Source organism: Pomacea canaliculata, linkage group LG2, assembly GCF_003073045.1.
Source record: "Pomacea canaliculata isolate SZHN2017 linkage group LG2, ASM307304v1, whole genome shotgun sequence".
Classification (NCBI taxonomy): domain Eukaryota; kingdom Metazoa; phylum Mollusca; class Gastropoda; order Architaenioglossa; family Ampullariidae; genus Pomacea; species Pomacea canaliculata.
The window spans coordinates 13,877,110-13,900,555 of record NC_037591.1 but is presented as its reverse complement, the minus strand read 5'-3'; the positions used below and the strand labels follow the sequence as shown (position 1 = coordinate 13,900,555).

At 41.9% G+C, this 23,446-nt stretch overlaps 1 protein-coding gene across 4 annotated transcripts; it reads right to left on the bottom strand.

Moving 5' to 3' along the window:
• Positions 1 to 3,391: 3,391 nt before the first annotated feature.
• Positions 3,392 to 22,420, bottom strand: LOC112558219. 4 transcript variants are annotated; one of them, XM_025228549.1, is made up of 5 exons: positions 17,362 to 17,539; positions 15,543 to 15,759; positions 7,429 to 7,530; positions 6,843 to 6,903; positions 3,392 to 4,008 (listed from the first exon to the last, which is right to left on the bottom strand). In XM_025228549.1, the coding sequence occupies exons 1-4, from the start codon at positions 17,414 to 17,416 to the stop codon at positions 6,846 to 6,848; spliced, it is 432 nt and encodes a 143-aa protein (XP_025084334.1). In that variant the 5' UTR covers positions 17,417 to 17,539; the 3' UTR covers positions 3,392 to 4,008; positions 6,843 to 6,845. The 4 variants fall into 4 exon arrangements, 2 of the variants coding, with proteins under 2 accessions (XP_025084334.1, XP_025084333.1); XM_025228548.1 differs by having other exon boundaries at positions 3,394 to 4,008; positions 7,417 to 7,530; positions 17,362 to 17,529; XR_003098098.1 differs by having other exon boundaries at positions 3,395 to 4,008; positions 7,417 to 7,530; positions 17,366 to 17,524.
• Positions 22,421 to 23,446: the final 1,026 nt, after the last annotated feature.

Genomic DNA, 23,446 nt, shown 5'->3' with positions numbered 1-23,446 from the left:
CAGCGTGGTGTGCTCGATGGTCTCCCCTGACTCACTCATGAGCAAGCTTTCAGCATGAGCAAAGTCTCTATATATAAAAAAGCGCTAGAATGTTCCCAGATAATTCGTTTCACTCCATAAACAGAGCCATTTCATCACCCTCTCAGGTCAAGGTCTCGCTATGTCGCCAGAACTTTCTCAGTTTACACTTTTCTCTAACATTCGTTTCGCAACACAACCTGATTGCTATATTTCTGCTTTTTTCCAGACTCACTTTGCGCCGGTCGTCTGCTAAAAACTGCAGGTTATTGGAGATGATCGTAAAAAGCAGCTGAATTCCTATTTCTAGCTTTCTTCAAAATAACCGTCAGCTTTTTTTTTTTTTTTTTTTTTTGGGGGGGGGGGGGTATTCCTCTGAGAGTCTTATTGTGGAACAAACCTCCCCTCGTTAACTTCCCATCCCACATCACGAGCTTCTTTGCCCACCGGAAACTTGCCACGGTGAACCCTAGTCAGGCTACCCTGCCAATGTGTCGTCTGTGTGCAAACGCATTTTTCATGCTCTGCTCTAGCGAGAGTCGCTTGCATGGTCGGGTGCAGGATACGTCCTCCTCTTACCCTCCCCACCTACCCCTACTTAGTAGACAAATGTCACAGTTATGTCGTCTGCTCGAATTCTTTCTACTGTTTTTGGGGAGATTTGGCGAGACTTTACTAAGTAAGGCTCACACGTCAAAATGTTTGCAAAACTCTGAAAAATGAGAGAAAGAGAGAAAGAGAGAAAGAGAAACAGTGTGTGTGTTTTGTGAAGGTTGTGCGCGCGTCTGTCTGCGTGACATGTATCTGCGTATTTCCCTCTACTTAGAAATGAAAGCGTTGTGACAGAATCAAAACTTATTTTTGAGGAAGATGCTGAAGTACCCAGACGAGCAAACCGATCGCTCAGCGTAACATCTTGAGGATCCTCGCGATTAGACTTGAAGAACCTCGGCAAAATTACAGACACGAGTAATCAGGAAAGGGTGGGAAGAGGTGAGAGGAATCCATTGAAATAAAATAATCGGGGATTCATGCAGTGTTTTGTCCAGTGTAAGACATCACGTATGTTTGTCTTTTACTCTCTCTCTCTCTCTCACACACACACACACAATCATATATTCAGTGTTTTTGTAAAAGAAAGGGAGTGAAAATAAATATTGACAAGAGAGCAGACATGAAGAGAGGAACAAAAAAGAAAAAAAAAGAGATAGACATATGCAAACACGCGCGCGCGCGCACACACACTTCATCTTTCACAAAGACCTGTAGACATCGACGAAGAGAAGCCAAGTAGCGATGGACAGGGCTGCATCGCCAGGCGATGGTCAAACAGAAGCTGCAGTAGTCGGTGTGTACATCTCATCAGCCAGACTCCTGGCCGGGTGGCGTCACCTCGTGGGACCTGTCACGACCTTGACCCTACATCACGCGCCACGTGGGCTTCCTTGATCAGATGATGCTCCTACGTCCTAGTGATTGCAAACGATGCTGTATGGTCTCATCCCATCAGTGGAGACTGTATTCACTAACAACACTCGCTCTGCAAGGTTCGCGCTGGTTGCCAACATTCCACCCAGATAAAAATCCCCCAAGTCATGTGTGACCAGACCGCTTTTCTCAAATATACTGGGGACCGCAGCCACCTTAGGAAGATAGAGAGAATGGATGGACGAGAACAGAAGGACAAGAGAAGGAGACAGTGATTTTACAGCCATTATAAGCCATCACAGCTAGACATACAAATTGTGTTATAGACCTAGTACTTATCATGGACAGTTTATCAGAAACTAAAATGTCCAACCTGCCTTCAGAACTTTTCTTATATCTCAGCCCACGGGTCTAGTCCCTCCCGAATGGAAAAAGGGGATCAGAGAGCGAGTAACCCGTAATCTTCCTTCAGCTGACCGACCAGTTCAAGCCCCTCACGTGGTCACGTGGTTAGTGGAGGTAACGCCTTGCATCTCTAAATACGTCCCCGTGATACAATTTGCTTCACAACAGACCAAATTATGCTTTATAACTTGGTGATTCGTAAGATGACATCATCTTTAATATGGAAAAACCTGCTGTTTAGGTTGTTAGCTTTGTTTTACCGAGGTATCCTTGTGTTCTTACATTTGCTTTGAAAAGAACAAAAATATATATTTGTCTTGGCTTCATCAATTAGTTGAAGGCGAAGTATGGCAAGGGCTTATCCATATCCCAGTCGACTCACTGTTGAATGGAAATGGACGACACAAATTTGATGATGATGACGACGACGATGATGATAATGATGACGACGACGACGACAACGATGCTGCTGCTGGTGATGAGTGCTTCTATTATTATTTCTTCTGCTTATTTTATCTTCCTGCTTTTGATTATTGATTTGACATGTTACTAATAGTGTAATTTTTATTGTTGTTTTTATTGATAAATACCTTGTTGAAATATTTATTGACAACATGACGAAGCCTACAATATTGAAAATACTTCACTGTATGAAGTTCTAGCACACTAAGTGCGGCGGGTTTGCTTGGGCTTTGATGGCAAAATGTCCTCTTCGTGTTTTCTGGCTTTCTTCAGGGTTTTTGCATCACCCATTTAAATCTCGTGGTAAAGCTGTCTAATCACTGGAGCGTGCCTCGCCACCGGATATAGCAAATACTGTCAGAAAACATGTCACATGACTGTCCTTCCTCTTCTTTTTCCTCTTCTCTATTCCTCACTCCCTCGCACACACAGAGACGCGCGCACGCGCGCTACACATACGTACACACGAGGAGGAAAGCAAATAAACAGACTTAGAGATGTAATTCCATTTTCACACACAATTTTTCGATCCATCTTTTCAGCAGACAGTGAATGAGATAAGAACTTTATTTCTCATCGTCGTTACAATCTCTTCGTGCGTCCCCTCAGGCTATTATTAATTAAAATATGTTTTTAGGCTTTGACGAGATGGAATGTTTCGGATGTTGTAACGTTTGAAAATCAAGTTTGGCACATCCGCCCTTCCATACAGCCGCCCACACATCAAACAAAAAACGATCGTCATTGACCTTAAAGATTTAATTTCATATTGCAGTCAGTCTTGCATCGCTAACATTCGTTTTTGCTAAAACGTTTGAATTCGCATGTTATTTGTTCGTTTGTGTGTGTGTTTTTCTGTCCCTCGTATGTTGTCCATGTCTCGTTACGAGCATGTTTGTTACAAGTGTAAGTATGCACTATAAAGTTGTTGTTGTTGTTATTATTATTATCATCATCATCATCATCATCATCATCATCATCATCATCATCATCATCATCATCATCATCATCATCATCATCATCATCATCATCATCATCATCATCATCATCATCAATCATTATATTATTATTATTATTATTATTATTATTATTATTATTATTATTATTATTATTATTATTATTATTATTGTTATTGTTGTTGTTGTTGTTGTTAAAATAAAGTAACAGCAATAGACACTAACTGTCCTTGCAATGCAATGACTTCAGAATGTATCTTGAACAAAATGAGTTTTTTGAAAATACAGATCATACGGTCTAATGCTAGTACATGCTGAGGACAAAGACCACGTTAATCTAACAACTTCAATAAAATAAATAAGCAAGTGGTCATTGGGCTAAATAAATACAGATTAGAAACTGGATTAGTTTTACCCACAAGAAATGGACCCATAAGCCTCTTCATCTTAGAATACGATGTGAATGTTGGATGCCTCCAAACGCCATTCATGTGGGCAGGAGCTTGAAATGGCCGGTGATTTGAAATATCTCAAATAAAACAGAAGGTCGTGTGATGTGTTTGGTTAATTTTGAACAACTAATCGCTATTATATTTGTGTCGTGAGATTATATGTAATAATCAAAGTTCGCAATCAGAGCCGTAAGTTTTATTGGCCGAAACATAGAATTACTTTTACTGGGGTCAAGCTTGATGACGTGGCATCCTCCCCGGGGTGGACAAACTCACAAGAAGAATGTCTGAAATGACAAATATACGTCACATTTTAAACAGCGTGGAAATACGTTAGCAATACGGGTATATCGCCCTCCCTTTCTCAGTTCTCACCTGACTCAATCAGTCTCTCGATCTGTCGTCCATCCATCCATTAATCCATTTTTCCTTTTTCTGTCTCTACCTTCCTGTTTATGTTTTTGAGTGTAAAAGTGTGATTTGGATTGTAAAAAATTGAGTGGACATGTTTATGTTCCTGGCACACTCCAACGCGTATACAGACATACCAGAAAATGAAGACAACATTTAAAAAACAAACAGAAGAAGACGACTTACAATGGGACAAACAAGAAAAAAAATGAATTAGAGAGAGAACATTTGATCTTTAACACTCGTTCATTTAATCTTCTGATGTACATCTTCCTATTTTGTAACTACTTCTTTTCCAAGGTGAGGGTCTGCTGGCATTTTTAATCCATCACTCCATCCAATCCCTCTTCTTCCGAGAAGATTATACTATTACAAAACTCATTAATATTGTAGAACACATACTGTCCCCTGATGCCATTCCTCCTCCCCTGGTCTTCCTCGTTCTGACATGCAGGGACCATTATCATTACTCTTATCCTTTCACGGAGTAGACATACCTAGGGAGGCTCTATCTCGACACAATCACAACGGGAAGGAAGCGAACTCCAAGCTTGATGAAGGAGAGACTGTCGATGCCAATTTCTTTCCCAGTCTTTTTCTGGTTTTCGTGAGGTTTGCAGTCAGTCATGGAACCGCTCATATCCGTTTCATTGATTTTTCATCAGTATCCAGTAATATCTTAAATAGCTTTTGAAGTGGTCCTCCCACACCAGACACCACAAGCCTTTTATTGACCATCAAGGATATTTAGTCTTGTCTCACAAGATGAATGTATGCCAGTCAACAGTTGATCGAGTGTGTATTATTTCCAACTTTCCATGACCTTTTAGTGAATGAGAGACTAAGTCCCACACTCCCATCCACCATCCTTCTTTCATTAAAAAAAAAGATTAGAGAATGACAGTAAAAAGCTAACCTCTACATTAATCTACAAAGAAATTTCCGAACGAGCGCGAAGTCCACGTCACGATATAATAATGCCTTTAGCGAGGAGCATCGGTGGGAAGCTGCCCGGATGTTAAATAGCGGGTAGATCAATATTTAATCTCGGAATGAGCTTTTTTTTAGCTTCAGATTATCAAGGACGGAAATAGTTTTTAATTACTTTTCTTCTAAAAAGAAACTTGCATCGTGAAAACTGAAAAAGTCTTAAAGAAATACAAATCATTCGATGAGGTTTCATGTATGGTTTCCTTATCGGAAAGCCCACGCATGAATTACTTTTTTTGGTCTCATCCCTTTATAACTCCAGAACAGTAACTAAATTCTAGCAAGCAGCATACCTAGACCACTGTAGCTTCAAGTTCGTGTCATCATCTCGTTTAAATGTTTGCACAATCGGTCAGAAGATCCTTAATGAGATCCACTTTGTATTCATTCATTCAAAGAGACTTTCCTAAATAGTGGGCGAGAGGGGTAACCTAATTTTGTCATAAAAAAGCAAACCAGTTACCTGGATTTTAGTTTAAGTGTTCGCGACCACTTGCTGGATTTTACCGGACCGTGTGAAGGGGGCTGAAGTTCTTTCAACGGAACCACTTTGGTCTTCCAGCGAATACTCACTTCTGAAATATCTTCGCTTCAACGGCGAATTTAAACCATTGCTCTCAGATTGTGCTCAAAAGGGTTTTTAGTCGAAATCTTGATGTGAAAGTGTGAACTTGCACTATCGGAAGCTTCAAGCACTCACGATACAAGTTTCTTGAAGTCTCCTTCATACCAACCTCCCATCATGCTTCACCAAGAGGACGCGAATGGCGTTCCGGAAGTGTTATGGCTCTCTAGTTTTCTGAATAAACTTTTAAAGGCATTGGGAGTCTGTGATCTCTAATGCAGACTAAAAGTGCTTTCATCCTCTCTCTTTCTCTCCTTTCATAAAACACATGTAGCTAAGGTCAGTGAGTATAGCTGATGGTCTGTCATAAATGTAGAAAGCTTTCATGGAAAATCTTCAACTCAAAACTTAGATTGTTGGCACTTAGTGGACTCTGCTCCGAAATCAGTGTCTGTATAAGCAGACTGACAAATGCCTTTGCCTATGCATTGCACAACACACACTGTATACTATGTGTAATGCAGTAAATACTGAACAACACATGTTGCTGATCAGTCACTGAAACGAGTTAATGTTCTTTCCACAAATCAAATAAAATAATGAATCTTTGGTTTCGGTTGTAAGGATTGCTACTCCAGAGATCCATCTAAATTTGATCCTTCAAAACTAACCCAACCCAACCCAACCCAACCCAACCCAACCCAAACCAAACCAAACCAAACCAACCAAACCAACCAGCCAGCCAACCAACCCAAACCAAACCAACCCAAACCAAACCAACCCAACCCAAACCAATCCAAACCAACCAAACCAAAACAACCAACCAACCAACCAACCAAACAAGCAAGCTTGAACAAACGAATCAACAAACAAACAACTCTAACTAGTTATTTCTAACAGTATTCTGATTATGACTAGCAAATATTTGAAAAATAAATGAAGTGCAGTTGTGTTTAAGGTTACCCACTTAACAAGACCAGATTTCTAGTAAATCTGTACATTAAGAGGACCAGACTTCTACTTAAAAAAGTAAATGTGTACATTAATAGGACCATACTTCTGCTTTAAAAAAGTAAATGTGTACATTAATTTCCTCTGCAAGCATTGAGCCCCGTCTGCTGTTTCTGTACGTTGACAGAAGTGAGCTTCACTCACCTTTCACTGCTTGTCGCCAAGGTTACGCCCCAGCAGCTTCATGAAGAGATAGTCATCGAAGCTACAGAGAAGATAATTATGCTTAAAAAGTCTTTGAACAAATAGAGTTCACAGAATTCTCGAGAGATAATTACATCAAATTTAAACTGATTTAATTTCATTAAATGCCCGATTAAATCTATTTATGTGTGCGTAGGTGTTTGTGTACATGTGTATGGGTATAAGTAATCTGCTGCCTACGCTGCTTATATTACACAGTCCTACATTCCGATGTAAGTCTTGTGGTGTGAGAACGTGAATATGTGTGTGTTTGATGATATGTGAGTGCGTGTATGTCATAAGAGATTTATGTGAAATCACCTACGAACACCTAATCTGTGAGTAACTGCATTTGAGTGAGTGAGTGAGTGAGTGAGTGAGTGAGTGAGTGAGTGAGTGAGTGAGTGAGTGAGTGAGTGAGTCGTATATTCCAGCGCTCAGTACAAAGTGCAGTGCGGCCTACTGGGAGCGGAAATCATACAGCAAGAAGGTGAAAGTCACAGCAAGACAGGTACAAAAATACGATGTCACAAACTTTGTGTCAAACCTGAAGTCATCGAATCGCCTCCGCACGGACCGCTTGGACCACGGATTCATCGACGCCATGCTGCAGCTGGGTGGGCACCCGTAGCTGACGACAGGGTGGGGGCTGTGGACAGTCCAAACGAATACTGACACTCTTGCTGGACTACGACAATTTTATTTTATTATTTTTATTTTTTTGCGCAGATTTCATCGACTGACGTGTTCGAAGTAGAAGCGAACAGCCGATCGCGGCTGCTTACTAAAGCTGTCTGGTGAGTGTGGATGTCCACAATAAAAGCCAACACCAGGCCCCGTATGCATGAAAATCGACTGAGGATATTTCCAAGTAGCTGCTAGTCCCGGAAAGCTACTCGGGACCTACTCCCGATTACGGTCTCTCCGAGTTCCGCATGCACGAAGCGCTAATCGCCCTCAACTAGCTCTCCGGGCCTGGCTGCGGGAAAACCCGGTGGCTGTCAGTGGAGGTGAAGGAGGCTAACTACTGCCTATCGTCACCTCGTTCTTTCCTTACATCGAACTGTCGTCTTTGAGGTCCCACCTACTTAATTAGCAAGTCACTGTTTCAATGTCAGGTATTTGACCCTATTGTAGTCGAGTCAAGTGACTCAGAGTGTGAGGCAGCGATCTCTCACCTTGGTGTTTGCGTGGATACTAGCGGAGACAAAGAAAGTACGGAAATAAACAAAGGGGTTGGCGAAAGGATTTGTCAGAGAGCAAACGGGTATGCGATGTCAACCACCAAAGGGAGTTGTATCTTGTGACTATATTACATGTGCAAAAGTTTAAAATGTTTAAGAAATAAACATGTGGGCAAGGCTAACTTCAGCGTTCCGACATTGCTTGTAGAGATCTCCCTCAAGCATCCTGTTTTATTTGGTAATCACAGTCACAGTCACAGCCTAAAAAAAAATTCATGAGGAGTCAACATGCAAAAGGTGAATACCTGCATGTGGGTTGGCATTAGAAGTGCCCAGAGTGCAAAGACAAATGAAGAGCCTTGAGTCTTGAAATGTAAATATTGACAATATATATAGCCTGTGTTCAGTCTAAGGTTGTGTTTAATTCGTTACATTATTACACTGATAACCAGGGCCGGCGTTAGGGGGTGGCAAATGGGGCGGCCGCCCCAGGCCCCGCTCTCGAAGGGGCCCCGCGCTTCAGCCCCGAGGTAAGGTGACCAGACGCTTTTGACCTCGTGTCCCACCTGCTCATAAAATGTCCGGACGGTACGCCCAATGTCTCGCTTTGTGGCAAGTCCACAATGTCCCGCATGTCTTTAAAAATACCTACACTGATTGGGATCCGCGACTTTGGTTTTGGCGACGTTTTCTTGATCCCGCTTTATTTTTCATCACTGTGCGGGCTCCGGGGTTTGACCCGTGACGACAATGACCTGCCGGCCGATATCTTATTGCACGCACCGCTGGTACATCGCCGGTGGTCGTCCCTCTTAAGGTGTCAGCTTCTTTGGTTACGGTTGTCCGAGTTCCCCCACTTCCCAGTGGCAACCCACGCCAACAGCTGCCTACACCCCAAACCTAGTGATATATGGAAATGGACAACAAATGAGTAAACAATCGCTTTCACCTGCCGACTTTGTTGTGTAAAGTGAAGCTGTTTGTAGTCGCTCACTTTCCTTTGAAGGCAGCCTCTAACAGTCATGTCAGCCTGTTATTATTTTTTATCTTTTAACTTTGTGTTGGAATGCTACAGACTGCCGATTTCTAACTCTGTTATACTTGATATAATAAATTTTTAGAAAAGTAAGCTAGGCTAAATTAAAAAAAAAATGAAAACAAGTGCATTTTACATTTTGGCAGACGATGCCGATCCAAAGGCATCCACAGGCCACCCCGGGTATAGAGTTGTAGACTAATGTAGTTTGCTTGGTGATGGAGAGACGGGAAGAGAAAGTTAACGGTGTCATGAAGTAACTACAGGAAACAAGTTCCTTTGACATCTCTCACTTCGGGCTTAGAGGTTGTAGTGCCAGCGGCGGGCCCCATCCTTTCCATTCACAGAGTGGCCATACATCAGTAACATATCCACCTTTTTATTGTCGATTCCAACTTGCTTGCAGGTCCCCCAAGTGGCACATTAATCCAGAGACCTCAATGCACGAACGTTCTTCTAGCGGTTCATGCGCGATAAATCATTGTGTCCAGCGGCCCTCTGACACCTGGCCCGCCACCCCGACTACCCCGCCTACCTTAGGTCTGGAAATTGTATACTGCAGACTGCTTGGGTGTTCCTTCTTCGAAAAGAAAAAGAGGGAAAACAATCCACTGACCAAGGCCGGGCCCCCTTCACAACCGCGGGCCCGGGTACATCAGATACCCTGCCATCTCATCAAGTCTACGTCAGCACGTTTCCCCTCACCTCTCGGCATTTCGTCCCCCCGTGTGTTTTCCGCTGCCCGGCATTTTATTCACTTCCAGTAATCGTTTTCTGTGAGTACGGATCCGTGACTAAACTAATGTCGGGGACGATAAGAACATCGCCAGACGCCAGTGAAAAGACAGTTAAAGGTGGGAAACACTGAAAGGACTTTTAATTGTGAGGTGCAACTTTGACACAGCGAAAATTCACGAAATCCTTGTGAAAAAATTTATGACACTATCTTGCAATGACCGAAACTTTACAAGGAGATTCACGGTCTATGAAGTAGGTTTCGGAGTAACAGCCTCCCAAGATGGCGAAGTACCATAATTTTGTTACAGCGCCTCACCTCGACGTCCGCAAAGTTGGCTGAGGGGGAGATAAGGTAGGAATATTTTAATTTAAATGTTTAAATTACTGGTTTTTCTATTTTAATGGAATATGTAGTGGCGTGGACAGATCTGCCGTTGAAAGCATCACCTACTCGGCAAAGTCAGAGGAAAGTCCCCCCCCCCCTTAATTTTTCAGCGTTCTTTGTCAGTGACGTCACCGTCATCGGCACGCGTCCCGCTTTCGCTCCGAAACGTCTGGCTCCACCTTACCCGAGGTCATCCCCCAAATTTATGACTTATTGCTATATGCTCAGCTGTGGTAAACAAGTTGTGACAAAAATGGACGTTCAGAAAAACACTTCTAAGTTCTAATTAAGCAAATTATTGAGACCATGTCTTCACGTTAAACCCGACAACAATAACAACAAGCAGTTATTAAGTTATCGTCACCATATTATTTTTCGCCTTTAAGAAAAACCGCTACTGTCACCAACGGTTACGAACAATTAATAAACACTAAATTCGTGCGTTATTTCGCCGAAATACATCCAGCCTATCTAACTGTATATAAATAAGTGCTTCCGCATCATATCAATAGGATGTTGATACAACGTAACTCAATGTAACCCGGCCCCCCCGCGGATGCGTCGGCCCCAGGCCCGCGTGGTCCTAACGCCGCCTCTGCTGATAACCCAGATGATGTATATATTTAACAGTTGAAAGCAATTGACTGTTAGTATGTCACACATCGAGGAGGAGTTCATTGCATTTACAAAGTGTCTACACACATACTAAACACACAGAGTGGCATTTAGAGAGGCGCAGCATTGTAGTTTATGGGTTGAAAATGCGTTATACATTCGCTAAAACATGGTGATTCGAACACACAAGAAATATAATGTCATTGACCAGTGACAAGCATTAGTAATACAGAGGTTAACTTTAAGTGTGCTCAGTTACAAAACAAAGTGTGCATCGTAATAAAGAATGAATCCGGCTTGATACAAAAAATTCGTATTGCCACATCTATTCTAGGACCATACCCTTTACACTCACACCCACCTTTCACTTAGTATCATCACTTGAAATGATTTTGTGTATATATATATTTATTGCTTCTGCACTTTTGGAATAGCATTAGGTTTCGCCTGAATTTAATACAAGTTCTCTGCAATGACATGTTCAAATGCCAATTTCCTGACATTTTACTAATACCACACAAAAACCCAAATTCTTTCTGCTTGACACCGATGATCTTATAACTAACATGGGCAATTTTGTTCAAGCATTGTTCTATCAAGGGCAGATCAAGCACAGCATTTGTCATGTTTAACAGTGCTTGTATTTGTGGGATTTCATTTTATAACTACTTTAAGAATTCCTTGAAGAAATATTTCGTGTAATGTAGCACTACTTGGTTCATTCCTTACATCGATCTTCACCAATGCCCACTTAGTTCATGTTTTCAGAGTGTCATCAGTTGTGAAGCTTATGCTTCAAGAATCTTAATTTTTTTCACCCTTTCAAGGGTATTGAGATATTCAAAATATACATACATTCACACGCATTACTAAATATCTTATATGCAATCTCCCTCACATACACACACACATTCACTGGTCAGTTTGTAACAGTTAATACATTAAAGTTTTTTTGCCTCACTCACTTGTCTTTTCCTTCTTCTAGCCCTTTAATGCAAATCGCATCACTGCATGTGTAATCAAATAAATCAAAGTATATAAACACATGTAAACAAACAAAACGTTTTGGAGGGGATGTTTCTGGCCCTCTGTCTTCTTACCTAACACAGATATATACACATACATTCTTACTTATATCTGCATACATATATAAAATCCCCCCTTACACACCTACTCATAGATGCTTATTGATGCTTACACAACCACATGCACACACACATATATATAAACTCCCCCCCCCCCCCCCCCCGACACACATACCTTACTCATATCAGTATATATAAAATCTCCCCTCACACATGCACACACATCTGCTTTATGCACACATGTGTAACCCCCACCATCCACACACAGCCATATATCTGCTTATATACAATATGTAACCCCCTATGCACATACACTCATCTCTGCCTTTATTATATACATGTAACCTACCTTACACACATACTCATATCTGCTCCTGACATATCACACACCTACGTACTCATATGTGCATATATATATTTAAAAAATAATCCTCCTACACACAGTCTCATATTTGCATGTATATATACACAAACATACACATGCACACGTCTGCCTTATATATATATATCCCCCCATCTGCATATACATAAAAATATCCCGACACACTCCCCCTACTCACTCATATTTGCATATATAAATATAATTCCTCTCCACTCATGCACACTTGTATCTGCTTATGAATACAAATTTAACCCCCACCACCACGACCACACACAGCCTCATATCTGGCTTATTATGTATATACCACCAACCACCACCTACTCACTATGTATATAATCCAACTACACACACACACAACAGCCTCATATGCTTATTTATAACTCCCCCACCCCTGGTACAACGTCTTATCCGCTTTTATATATATGTAATCCCTCCCCCACATATATCTGCTATATAAATACCCCCTACACACCCTTACTCACTCTGCATTTTCATGTATATATAAAAAAATCCCCTCCCTCATGCACACTGATGTATCTTCTTAATATACACATGTACTCCGCCACCACCCCAACTACTCTCCATTATTATATATTTAATACCCGCCCCCAACAATCACACATCTCTGCTTAGTATATGTATCTCCCCACATACATATATTGCTTATAGATATACTATCTCCCACATCACACACGCATATACTCATATTTACTATGTATTATATATGTAACCTCCCACCTCCACACATATACATATTCTCTATTCTTCTAGATTTTAACCGTCCTAAGTAAACAAACTTAGCTCATCTAATAAGGGTCTGTTTTATTTGTTGATGTCAGTAAAGAATGGAACTTTAGACATTGAGATTGTGAGTAAATTAAAAGTGATAATTTTCTACATTGGTCAGCAAATGTTTGTTAGCGTTGAATAGATAATGAAATACAAAGTATGTAGAGCCTTCATTTCTAGGGTTTCATTTTGTCTACATGTTTCTTGTTTAGCATGTTTTTGTACTGTAGGTTGTTTTGCAATACTTTCATGTGTGGTGCATTCAACAGAAATTTACAAAGCGCCTTACAAATTCAAGTTTCAATATTATGGATAAGTTTACATTATTTTCCTTGGAGTCCGAAATCAAGTTGCCGTCGATAAATCAACTACTTTTGAAAATTCACAAGCCCGATGTGTCTGCATATCTTTGTCTGTTTTCAGCACAACCTTGATCCGGTAATGAAATTCCGTTAGGGCTCGCCGATGCAAACCATCGGTGACTCTCGTCACAGTACTAATAACAGTCGATTTGTCTACATCAGTGAATTCTCACATTGTTTCTTGATAGTTTAATATGGCAAAATATCGTCAGTCATGAGCACTTGTAGTGGACGATGTTAGTGTGCCTTGCCGACTGGTGACACGATCTCGCATGCCACTTCAGCGGTCAGCGCTAAGATGTTCTCTCGTCTAAAATGAAGTTTGCAATACAGTTTTTTAATTTCATCCGCACTTCAACGGGTGCGATCTGTCACCAAACACCGAATTTCGTCTCGACAATCGACGTTGCCTGCTAGTAAACACAGTGAAGGCCGCCATTTTTCCGCCCGGATAGCGGAGTTACACAGCCCCGGGCCGCCGATAACTTTATACGCGAGAGAAGCCAGACCGGACAGCTTCTCCGGGCTCTCGTGCATACGAATTTTTCGCTCCTATCCACCCGGATGAGCGTTATTACCGATTAGACCCCTTCTCCGGGCTACATGCATACGGGGCCAGGCCCTTAACACCATCCCTAACTCTATATATAAGCCTAACCCAGACTTTAAAGCTAGATTAATCAAAAGGTGTCAACCTAAAACACACACACACTTCAGAAAAACAACAATAGTACCAGAAATAATAACAAAAATTATCACGAAACAAAATTATAAAAGATCAGTCTAAAATAAAAATAAAAAACCAACAATGTTCGCGCTGCAAAAGCAAAAACATCAAAAAAGAAATAAAAAATAACCATCTCTTTAGCCACTACACTATAACAGTCTGGGCGAAATCAATTCCAGTTAAAGCATTTGAATTACTGTCGCCGGACACCATACAAGGACAAATTAAAAGACGGTGTACGCATGCGCAGCAGACGGCAGTTCAAATAAAAAAGTGTTGGTTGGATGAAGGCGCTAATGCCGCGAGCACAACCTACACTGGAGTCCCGCTCAGCCTTCACTTGCCTAACTGATGAAAAGTTAGAGGTGTCCAGCACATAATTATTTCCAAATAAGTAGGTTTAGTTTATTAGAAACTCTCGAAATTACTTGCTCCCGGCATTCATTTCGTAACTGGCATCGGTCCCAGTGAACAGTCAGTCGACTTGTGTACACGCCTTCAAGCAGTGTGTGTGCATAAAAATTTAGAAAGATAGACAAACAAGACAAAAAAGAGAAAGATGTCAACAGGCAGACGGGCAGAAATACAATTTCATGTAAGCACCTGCCCGCGGGCAGACAGGTAGCACGAAAGCAGCTCATTACAGATGAGAGAAGCTCAGGTATATTAGTAGCTAACACTCTCTCTCTCTCTGGCAATAAATGTTTTCTCGCTCCCTCTCTCCCTCCTTCTTTCTCTATCTTCTCACGATGTAAATGCTCCCTTAACGACTTCATTTCGGTTGCTCGGCTAATTTGTCTTTTCCAAATCCATTTGGCTTGTCAAGCAGGACAGTTATGTCTCGATTTAACGTGCAAACGCAGCAGCGAGGTCTTCATAAAGTATCCCCCCGACTGAAATCTGCCGGCGACTGAGGAGGGTCAGGCTCCGTCTGGCATTGATTGATGATGACATGCCAGCGTGACAAGTTACAATCACTGACAAGCAACGGTGAATGATAATTTTTTCTGATACATTTTTCAAAAAATATCTCTTTATTTATTCTTTGAAAAATGGATGCTACTAACCTTGAAATAATCTATTTTCTGTTATTATGTACATTCGTGTAAAATAATCTTTTTTTCATAAATTTTTTTGCTCTTCAATTAAGTTTTTTTTATCCTTCCCCTTTCTGTACTGTTATTTGTATCCGCTTCTCTGTCTATCATTTACCACAACGGCTTACAATATTTTCAAAGACAAGTGGCATCAGCCGTTGCAGACCATCATCCCCAAATGTTAAGCAAATTTTTTTTCAGTTCAATTTTCGTTCCTATGTTTACAGTCTATAAAGGTAGGAAAGCGATCCACTGACTCACCGTTCACAGAGCCACTCACACAGCTCCTCTACAGAAGTGAACGTTTGAACTTTGGACTCTCCACCGCCCACTCCGCGAAGATAGGCATTGGGGTTAGCGGGAGGGACCGCTCGAAGAGGAGGATCAGCCAGGCACTGCGAGGTGAGGACGATGATAGTTATCGCCCAGGTGATCTGCAGGTGGGTCATCGTCTTCAGGTGTGTCAGTACACGCATGACTGAGAGGATCAGAGAAAGAGAGAAACACCAGTTACAGAAGAGAATACATCACACCTTAATTATAATCTTAACTCTTGGCTTTAATCGGATATTTTTGCAAATCCTTGCTTGTTTTGTTTTGAGTTATTGTTTAAATATTGACTGGAATAATGCTTCAGGAGCCATTCTGTCTACCTGTGATGACCTTTGTAATTAATATTTTTCTTTGTTAAACTGACAGCAAGCTTATTGCGGCTTCACTCTCCCTGATGACGTAGAGCCGACCGTTATCTCGGGTGCATGCCGGGTGACACAAGGTAGACTAAGGTTGTACCCAGGCCTTGCTTTGCCATCAAATATCTTTGCTTTTAATTACGTTTGCCGGCTAAGGGAGGAAACTCAGGCGGAGAGGGTCGATAACGCTTGAAAATTTATATAAAGAGCTTTCTCAGAGTATTTAAAGAATAACTAAGTTAGCTCAGCAAACTTCAGGTTATTAATATTGAGTATTAATATTTTGTTCTATAATACAAGGTAAGCTGGAAGGTCAGAGTTTAAAGGATGGGTCGAACTGAAAGCCGCCTGACTCGACACCCGTGTAGCTCAGCAAACTTCTCCCAGTGGACCCATCTATAATTTTCTTTATTACGTTTCATTTCTTTATTTGGCTATAAGCTCAGACGGGTATTTTTAGCTATAAACAGTAAAACAAAGAGGAGATATCTCGCACAACATCAGTCCTATATGTTCATTACATTTTGCAAACTGTAAAGGTAACAATAGGGCAAACTAACATGACATTCCCATCAAAAGACTGCGACATTATGCTAAAAACATAAAAAAAAGTATTGGAATCACTTAAACAGCGATGATGCGAGGAAAAAAATTGCTTAAAATGTTGTCTACTTTTATATTTGCTAATTAACAGCTGTATTCGGGTGGCGATCAAACTCCACTAGAAGCGAAACAGTTAAGAAAGGGCGAGGACACAGAAAACAGTAATGAAATGAATCACCTACCTCATCTAAATTACACAACGAATGTGTTCTTCAAACATAGACATATCACCATATTGTAATCGTTGAATAGGGAATTTCTGACAGCTTCACTTACACTTTATTAAGTAGGTTCTAAGGGCAGGGGACAAACATAAAGTAATTGTCTAAGCCAAAATATTTTAAAACATTTTGTAAGTCACGCAGATATTATTTGTATATCTATATATTATTTCTGTTCTTAAATAAGCTGATCTTTTAAATGTTGCATCACGCTCATTTTAAATTGACGGGGAGAAAAACTACAATTCGTCAAAAATTTTACCACGGAAACACAAGTAGATGTTAGTCTAGAACACGACAGAATTTTATTGTGTGCGTGTCTTCGATCATCCGTTCATCTCTCTCTAAAAGAAATGGATGTCGTCAGGTAAACATTTGCTTAACCAGATGCGTTTTTTTCGGCTTTCCAAAACAAAATAATACGGACATCGCTTACTCTTGCGCCTTCATACGTGCGCCTGTCACCAGGTTTTACACGCAAACACCGCCAACCGCTCTCTTTCTTTCCCAAGTACCCCTCCACCACCCGTCGAAAAAGATGAAGAAACACATAGTAACACCAACCTACACTGAGAAATGTTCTTCTCCTGGCGGCTTTATTGCTCCTAGGCACTACCATCTGTCCATCGTGGTGGCCACACTCACAAGATCGCTCGTGGCTCACAGCAGCTCAGACTCGCATTCCGGAGCTGACCACAGCGAGCTCTCTAGTGTGTAAGGCTGAGAAATAAGCTGTGGACACGTGGCTGGTGTCATCTGCAGCTTCCGGAAAAAGGGGGACGAATAGGGCCGAGGAAAGGTCGGTAACTCCGATCACGTTGTCATGTCGTGCGCGTTCCGCTGTCGTCCTGCTGGTGGTGTCCTTAGCTTCAAAGAAAGTTTTTGATGCGTTGCTGCTAGTCGGTCCTCTGCCTCAGTGTGTACGTGGACTGATATTTCTCAATGCAGGAAAGTAGTATCTTATATTAAATGCGAACAGGAAGCGTGATTCAGCCAAAGAAGTGTGTACATTAGATCACGGACATGTATAGGGGGGCTGCTGTCTGTCTGCCAGCCAAGACCAAGGATTAGCCTCTTGCGTTCTCCGCTGTTAGTCTCGGCTAGCCTAAACAAAGTATGTGACTTAACCGGAAGCTTTGTAGTAGCCTGCCTCGATTTAGTACTTAACTGGAAAAACATCGTCTGCCAGCAGTCCAGTAATACAAGTTCGTGATTAGACTAACCTCGCGACATGTGTCTTACAAATGACATTCAATATGGAAGTTATTTCGTGACGGAAGTGCTCAAAAAACGTGACATAAAGATAATATAATCACATGTTCTTGCCAAAACAACAATAATAGACCTTTGTCCCTTTGAACATATCTTAATTATTTATTAAAGAAAAGGACGAGTTTGCCTGTCATGACACAAGCAAGGAAACAGCACAGCGGAGCCCGAAATAAGAACTCGTCCTGTCATTCCCAAGTTAAACAAGCTCACAGGCTGAACAAGCAGACAACTATTTCCAGAGCAAACACCGACAGGTCTGTATTCTTTTCTACCATGGACGGTTTCGAGGATGTGAGATTTCCTGTGAGAACCTGCTTTTGCGGGGTTTTCCACAGATTTTTCTCAAAGGAGTTCTCTTTTCTCTCTTCCTTGGAAGCCACCGAGGTCTTCAATCACAGTGTCCCTACTCTGGTCTGCTCGGGATTAAGTCTTGTCCCTGTCCGAGCTTTCACGACTTGATAGCATCTTGAACCTTGCGGTGAGAGTAGACAGGAAAGCTATCTCCTCTCGCTAAGCAGAATATTATGTTATTTGTGTCTGCGGATGTACATGGTGAAGGGCCAAAAACTTTTAATTGAAACTGGGGGACTTGAAAAATGGTAGGAGATGAGAGAGCTCCTTACTTTGACATAAATTTTGTCTCGTGTCCAAGACATTTCAATGTAAGAAAGACATCCACAATTTGCGTGCATGGTAACCCCTCATGGTATTTAAAGTATTCTGAGAAAAAGGTAGAGGCTGTGAGTTTGTTCAATAAGTGAGAAAAACGTTTTCTGATGTTTCTACGAAACGGACATTTGATAATCGTTCTGTCTCGAAAGCCAAGCCACACCTATGAAGTCCAAACTGTTTGAGGGAGAGTGGTCGGTCACACACAGCCCTTTAATGAACATTGGCCGTGACAAAGCTCGCTGACTTCCGGTCCGGTTCTAAGATTTCAACATTTGTCTGTAGCCGAGCAACCAACGGTTCCTAGCGACCGCCACCTCAGTGACTAACCTTTCATTCACATCGGCTTTCATCAGCGTAGGTGATGGATGGATGGGGCAGTATCGTTATAGCGATAACAACGAGACTTTACTTGGGATATTTTTCAATCACGTGACAGTATTGGCGATTTAGTTCACGAGAGGAGACGTTAGCGTGCCTGTGATCAAAACAAACTGTGACAGGGCAGTCGATATTTGTAACATATTACTCTGTGGCCATCTTCCTCCAATGCTACCTATCTTCATTCCCGTCCTTTGCCCCTTAGTCTCTGGTTGAAACACGAGACCTGACTGCTGCGAGGGCCGTAATAAAGCTCGGCTCAGACTTTGACAGATGAGACCAAGATGCCAGGACATATGTTCAACTAAGCATGACAATGTTCATCCCGCTGCTGTCGCCGCCGCTAGGTGGAGGCTGATTGGACAAAACGAGGCTGCGAGGGACGGATGCCTGCAGACAAATGGGCAGGTTACTCGACGCCGGCAGCGGAAGAGTTGTCTGTCCGGGCAAGTAAGAGTTCTTTAGCCTTTTTTTTCCTCCAATTGCCCCGTCTAGACGCCGTGAAATTTTTGACTCCTTTTCGATCGACGTAGTAATGGGCATGCTGGTTCCTCCTCTAAGTGAAGAATGTGATAAGTTGAGAGGAGGAGACGTGTCATTACGTCTATCGAATTATTAGCTTCTTTCCTGTCATCATTACCACCCCAACTGTCGTCGTCGTCGTTATCATCATCATCATCATCATCATCATCATCATCATCATCATCATCATCATCATCATCATCATCAGCAGCAGCAGCAGCAGCAGCAGCAGCAGCAGCAGCAGCATGGAAAGGGATGGGGAGCGAGTGAAATTGGTTGGTTGGCTAGTAGACTAGTTTTACCGGAAGTGCTTGCCTCTAGAGGGGATTGCGCGTTTGAAAAGAGAAGGAATGAGAAGAAAAGCAGAGTACCCGGACAAAAGTCCAGACGTCTGCGAAGAGATGTGGCATACAGAGGGTGGCCCGAGACGAGATCTGAACCAAGGGCCTCTCACTGCCTCCCGCGAGTCGTTGGCAACATCTCAGTTTTTATCTCGCGAAGCGACGTGCTCGCCATACAGAGAGTCATACAGACAGGTCCACCTGTCAAGAGTACGACTGCTTACCTACACTGACTCTGCGCATGACTAAGATTGCTTCAACTAAAGTGATCGATCAAACGTTGACAGTAAAATCACTGCTGGTGAATCCGGGTACCCCGGGTACAGGGTAATTACAGGTAACGCCTCCACAACTCGCCCGTCGTTGCCCAAGTAACCACGCCATGATCCCTTACAATGACCGGAAATGACCCGGCACCCCGTCGACAGGCGGGTTTATGGAAAGGACAAATCAAATGGCGAAGAATGCACTGTGACGGATCCTGTCGCTGGGTGTAGTCTAGGACTGGTGTCACTCACTAACGCCTTTACTGGATCAGTTAGTAACGGTCTGGTGATCCGTCCCTTCTCCTTCTGCACCACACGCATGCACGCGTACAATGCGAATACGTATTTAAACACACACACACACACACCTTAGAAATGCTGAGCGTGAAACGGATGAAAAGATTGCAAAAGAGAGAAGTAAGAAAAAAGATAATTTGTGATAGATAGTTAAGCTGTCTGACATTGCAGTACAAATAAGCTTGTGATAAAAAAAAAACTCTCAACTGCTACGACAGCCACAGTCTGTCTCTAGGTCTTCGCAACTAACAAATTCTAAACTAAGACTTTAAACTAAGATGCAACATAGAGAAGCAGATGGCAAGCGAAGGTTTGTATGGCAACAGAAATGAGCAATTCAGGTAATTTTCGGAAAATTCGCCTCGGTATTCGAGATGTGGTTAGAAGCTTGATGTAGCCAGAGGAGTTACTATGATTACCAAGCAGCGTCCACAACTCGTAGAAGATGTTGAGAAGCTGTTGGTGTGGAGAAACAGTAAAAAGCCAGTCCGGTGTCTGAAGGTGTTACGTGTACAAAGACAAAGGCGCTGCATGAGGACCTTGTCACAAAGACACCAGACACGTCTTCTGAAGACGAGGAGACATTCGAGACTAGCAAGGATGGTTCGAGAAATTTATAAAGAGAACCAGTATACAGTGTAGTGTGACATGGCGAGGCTGCAGCTACTGTAAAGAAATTCGTACCCGAGGTTCAAGAACTCCTGACTAGTGAGGGACCGACATCATGGCAGAGGAGAAATCTTTGCCTACCACAAACTATTGAAGGATGGCTTCCTCTCTTGCTCTGCTCCAATGCAAGTAGAGATTAAGACATAGCCGTTAGTCGTCTACCACTCAGAGAATCCACGAGTTTTTATTGTTCTTTGTCAGAAAATTACAATAATTCTGCATAAAATACTGTGTTAATTGATTTTTATTGACATTTTTGGGGTTTGAAACCGATCAGCTTGATTTCTATTATTTTAAATAGGGAAATGAGTTTCGAGATACGAGCTTCAAGGAACGAATTAAATTCGTAACCCGAGGTGCGACTGTTCATTGGATCAATTTAACATAATTCTTCATCCCAAAAAAAGGTAAACCTCTGACTAAATCGTATTAGATATAAACAAGTATGTATCAAGTCACTTCACTTATCATCTGTGAAAACAAACGAACTGGCAACTACCACGGGAGATGCACATACACAGAAAAATGCATCCAAGCGGACAGAAAGGTAAACCAACATAAAACGGTTTTAAAAACGGTGTTGAGCATCAGGAACAGTAGACGAAGAAAGAAGAAAGAAAGAAAGAAAGAAAGAAAGAAATAAACAAACAAACAAAAAACACAAACGGATAGACAGGTAAACCATTATAAAAAGGAAGCAGAAACAGTAGGAGAAGAAAACAAAAAAGAAAAAAAACCCAACAAAGACAGAAATATAAAAAGGCAGAGACGAAAAAGAGAGGAAACGGGGGGAAAAAACCTTAAATCGAAGAAATTTAGATTAGAAGAAAAGTATATTTTTTATGGAAATAGAATACAGGACATAACAGATTTTAACAGACAATTGGATGAAATTTTGCCTCAGTCGTCATAACAACTTACAGTAAATTCAATAAGAAAATATATTACTATAACATGATCAACCTACACAGGTGTTTTGCAGACTGAAATCACCGAAAGACAGAAAATCTTACCGAGAAAGGAGCGAACCTCAGTCAGTCTGGGGCTGGAGGCCAGTTGTCTTCACGGTGGTGTGCACCTGACGACAGAGGGCGCGCGTGTGTAGCTCTACAGGCTGTGACGGTTGTGCAGTCGTGCCGCCAGTCACGTGTCAGGTCGATTATATCTCACATCGATCTCACTGTCCCCCGCGGTCACGTGCTTTCCAAAGTCAGGACGTGATTGGAAATTTCAGCCTGCATCTTTGCTGGGGTTGGTGGTGGTGATGGTGGTGGTGGTGGCGGCGGGAGACTGTTGCTGCTATTTTTATTGATGATAAAGCTGCTGATCCTGATGATGATATTGACAGAGAGGTGGGCTGAAAATGATATTGATTTGCAGTAGACAAACTGAAACTCTATATAACCTTTGTTTTCTTTTGACATGAAGCTGCCGGAGCTCACAAAGCTGCTGGTAGAAAGGCAATAAAGTCCCCGTCTTACATTCAGCAGGCTGCTAAATAAACAAAATTAAATCAACATATTTCATTTTGCACTTAAGAGTCCAAGTGTTCTGAAACATTTTTCGGTCAACATGTTATTTTCATATTTTTTCTTTCATCAAGGATGGTAATAAGAGAAGAAAAGGGGAGTAATAAACGGAAAGCTAAAATGGGGAGAGAATTCTACTAGAAAAGCTATAGATGGCGCTGTGTGAAGAGGCTGGCTGGCGTTTGCACCTACGTCCTTTACATTTGCTTAATTATCCTTTTCTTTATCTTCCTCTATCATGTTCTCTTCTTTTCACAGATAAATCACTCCAATGAGATCGTCAATAAAACATGCTGGCATCAACAGACCTGATGATGAAACTGATATTTTTATCCCTTGTTTTCGCACTCTGTCATTCACGTCGTGACAGCAATTGACTCAGGTGCAGTCACGCGTGACCGTTTTCCTGGCACCAGTAGAGGTCGCTAGTGTACCGGTGACGTCATCGCCGCTTATTGTTTGCACTACGACAATTATCTCCCAGACTTCCTCCTGATGATGCGCCAGTCACGCGGCAAGAGAAGACCAGCGATTGGGAGCAAAAAGTTCGTGGAGTGAGCGCCTCTTGGTTTTAAGTTTTTATATCAACATATTCACTGGGTACCCGGGGAACTGGCGTGGGTAGACTTTTACTTATAGAGTGAGGGAGAGAAACAGGCATCGTCCTGAATGAATGAATGGCTCTGAGAGATGTGCGGTCTCT

Coding starts and splice junctions, on each gene's coding strand:
- LOC112558219 (XM_025228548.1), bottom strand. CDS start 17,416: ATGGTAGTGCCTAGGAGCAATAAAGCCGCCAGGAGAAGAACATTTCTC. Junction 15,760..17,361: donor AAGAACATTTCTCAGTGTAG/GTTGGTGTTACT, acceptor TGATCCTCTCAG/TCATGCGTGTACTGACACAC. Junction 6,904..7,416: donor GACTTCAGGTTTGACACAAA/GTTTGTGACATC, acceptor TCTTCTCTGTAG/CTTCGATGACTATCTCTTCA.